At 42.0% G+C, this 3,527-nt stretch overlaps 1 protein-coding gene across 1 annotated transcript; it reads left to right on the top strand.

Annotated features, from left to right (window-relative positions):
* The first annotated feature begins 1,523 nt into the window (after positions 1-1,523).
* Positions 1,524-2,381, top strand: LOC125234225. The gene has a single exon (XM_048140432.1). The coding sequence runs from the start codon at positions 1,524-1,526 to the stop codon at positions 2,379-2,381; it is 858 nt and encodes a 285-aa protein (XP_047996389.1).
* Positions 2,382-3,527: the final 1,146 nt, after the last annotated feature.

Below are 3,527 nucleotides of genomic sequence, written 5' to 3'. Positions count from 1 at the left end.
TTACATTTAATTTTAAGTAAATATGATTCGCTTTGTTGCTTATTTATTTAGGTCTCTTTACTACAAATGTTAAGCCTCTACTAAAACATACCTACATAATTAAATGTCTAGTACTTTCATGTATTTAGGGCAGGCATTCAAGGCTTGGTAAACGCCCATAATTTAAAATATAATAAATACCCTGTAGCCTTACCATGACTTTTTTGAGTTAAAAAATACGTTACGTTTTCAGTGAGAGTTACGGAAAATGTTTGGAAAAACTGAACAGCGCTCCAAGCGGAAACGCTCACGTACTAAAATTTTCATCGGTACCATAAGTTATTAACGTGTTTACTCCGAGTTTTCAATACGTTCCTAACTTTACAGCTAAGGCGCTCTCTTTCTGATTGTATGAAGTCAATAGAACCAGAACTATTTGACAGTCTCTAGTGAAAACTCAATACTTTACGTGAGTAATCATTGACAGTCACTAGCGTAAAAGTAAACCACCAATTCACTGTGATGTGTCATTACTGTCAAATTATATAACAATCCCGCAACATTTTCTCGATTATATTTGCAATTTTAAATACAATTATGACTAATATGTATTAATTTATAATATTACGTGAAATTCAAGAACAGCTTAAATGTAGCAGTTAGTCAGTAGTTCGATAAAAAGATAAACCAGTGATGAATCGAGTGTTTGATACTTTTACAAAGGTAATGAGTTATATTTATTCATCATTTTGTACTGTTTAGCTACAGTTGAGATGATTATAGTGGTTGCTTTCAGAAAAAAAAGATATTATTGAAAACAATATTTCCATGCCAGCCGTATGGTATTCAGCAAACCCAACGTAGAAGATTGTTCAAATTGATAATGATTGAGGCAGTTAAGAATCAACTGATTACCTACAGCAGCAGGCAGTACCAATTCATGGGCATGTTAGTTCCTCAATGCACAATACTTGTACCTGTAGTCACCATAACACCATATCTCGTGGGTATATATTAGAAGTGAACCAAAGGAAAAAACTTCAAAAAAATTATCCAATTACTGAAATGTATATGAAGATTATAATTTGATACAAAAGGTCATTTTGAAATAAGTAAAAATTGTATCTAAAGGGCACGTAGCCAAATGCACAAACGATTATGATTAACATCGTTATGTATATAATTTGTATTTTATAATAACCTTTTGTAAATTTCCGTAGGTAAGTAATTCGGCAAACAAATAATGTATCAAAATTTCAGTATACATTTAAATTTTATTACTCGCGGACAGACCGACCTTTTTATTATATAGATAGCCGCCCGCAGGCGCAGTCGGTTCTTATGGTATCTAGGATACCGTTGTTGACTTTTTTCCATGTCAAACAGATAGATACATTTAATTTTCTTCTCGATGTTTATAATCTCATTTCTCCTTCTATAAATATTGATGTGAAGTAAATAATAAACCGCGCTACATTCAAGTTATCCAGTGCATATTATTTACCCTACCGCATCTACACTGGTGACCACGTAGAACACTGAAAATGAGTGATAACGAGAACGGTGAATTCGAGACGCCACCGACGAGCAGCAAAGCAATGAAAGGTACTCCTGATATATCTACGGAAATATATCGCATTGGCGTAAAAGTTCCCATATTTTGGCCGGAGAAACCTGCGGTATGGTTCGCTCAAATGGAATCTCAGTTTAGCGTTGCCAATATTACAGCCGACGCAACCAAATATAATCACATCGTCGCGCAGCTTGATTCGCAATACGCCGCCGAGGTGGAAGATATTATTGTTTCACCACCAGCTACCGACAAATACAAGAAGATTAAAGAGGAGCTAATCAAACGACTCTCGGTGTCCCGGCAAAAGAAGGTAAAGCAGCTACTTAGCCAGGAAGAGTTGGGCGATAGAAAACCTTCCCAATTTCTCCGTCACCTACGTCATTTGGCTGGCCCGAATATACCTGACGAGTTCCTTATATCTATCTGGACGTCGCGCTTGCCTAACAACTTGCAATTTGTGATCGCATCGAAGCCCAATGATCCTATTGAAGAGCTCGCCGAGTTGGCTGACCGTGTCCACGACATAGCAACTCCTCAAGTAGCAGCAGCGTCTGCGCCTGATTCACAAATGGCTATCCTCATGCGTCAAGTGAGTGAGTTGACTAATGACATGAAAACGCTGAAAAGTCAGTTTAATAGTGACAGGCCGTCGCGATCAAGATCGCGCGCCTCCAGCAGGAAGCCTCGCAACCGCTCCAGCTCTCAGAGGTCGCAGTCAAGTTACCGCAAGTTTCCCGAGTGCTGGTACCATGCGAAGTTCGGCGAGAAGGCTACAAGGTGCGTGAAGCCGTGCGACTATCAAGCGGGAAACGAAAGGGGCACTCGATAATGGCGACCGCCGTTTGCCCTCGTCCCGGTCGCATATTTGTTACGGACCAATTAACGAAGATACAGTTTCTCGTGGATACTGGTAGCGACGTCTGTGTCTTCCCGAGGTCCGAACTTAAATATCGGCGACAACCAACCAACTATGAGTTAGCCGCAGCGAACGGCTCACCAATAATTACTTACGGCTATATTCACTTAGTCTTGAACCTAGGCTTGCGCCGCGACTTTGCTTGGCAATTTATTGTTGCGGACGTGACTAAGCCTATAATTGGCGTAGATTTCCTGTCACATTATGACCTTCTCCCTGACTGCAGGAACAAACAGCTGATCGACAGGATGACTAGCTTGTGCGCCGTGGCTTTGCCTGGATGTTCGACGGACGAAATTTCATCAGTGAAAGTGGTGTCGGGTGAGTCAGATTATCATCATATACTACTTGAATACCCCGACATTACTCGACCACTTGGCGTTCATCGCGTGCCAAAGCACAACGTCCTCCACTTTATTAGGACTACTCCAGGGCCTCCTGTGTCTTGCTCTCCTCGACGGTTGGCCCCGGACAAACTGAAGATCGCCAAGGAAGAGTTCTCTACAATGCTACAAAGTGGAATAGCCAGACCTTCAGAGTCACCTTGGTCTTCTCCGCTGCACCTGGTTCCCAAGAAGAACAACGGCTGGAGACCCTGCGGTGACTACCGGATGCTCAATGCCAGGACTATTCCAGATAAATATCCTATTCGGCATATACATGACTTTGCCCACAGCATTTCTGGTTGTCAGGTCTTTTCAACCATTGACCTTGAGAAAGCGTACCACCAGATTCCCGTGAACCCAGAAGACACTCAGAAGACTGCCATAACTACACCGTTTGGCCTCTTTGAGTTCCCCTATATGACGTTTGGACTCAGGAACGCTGGCCAGACGTTCCAGCGGTTCGTGGATGAGATGGTAAGGGGACTAGATTTTTGCTATGCCTATTTAGATGACTTTCTGGTATACTCTAAAGACGAAGAAACTCACAAAGAGCACCTGCGCCAGCTGTTTGCCAAGTTCCAGCAGTACGGCATGGTGGTTAACATCTCCAAATGTGTCTTCGGTGCGCCAGAGGTAACGTTTCTAGGCTACAGCATTTCAGCTGGAGGTACCA

The sequence above is a fragment of the Leguminivora glycinivorella genome, chromosome 15 (genome assembly GCF_023078275.1).
Source record: "Leguminivora glycinivorella isolate SPB_JAAS2020 chromosome 15, LegGlyc_1.1, whole genome shotgun sequence".
NCBI lineage: Eukaryota > Metazoa > Arthropoda > Insecta > Lepidoptera > Tortricidae > Leguminivora > Leguminivora glycinivorella.
This window is presented reverse-complemented; position numbering and strand designations above follow the sequence as displayed.

What these genes read in the sequence shown, in the direction of transcription:
- LOC125234225 (XM_048140432.1), top strand. Translation starts at nt 1,524, where the DNA reads ATGAGTGATAACGAGAACGGTGAATTCGAGACGCCACCGACGAGCAGC.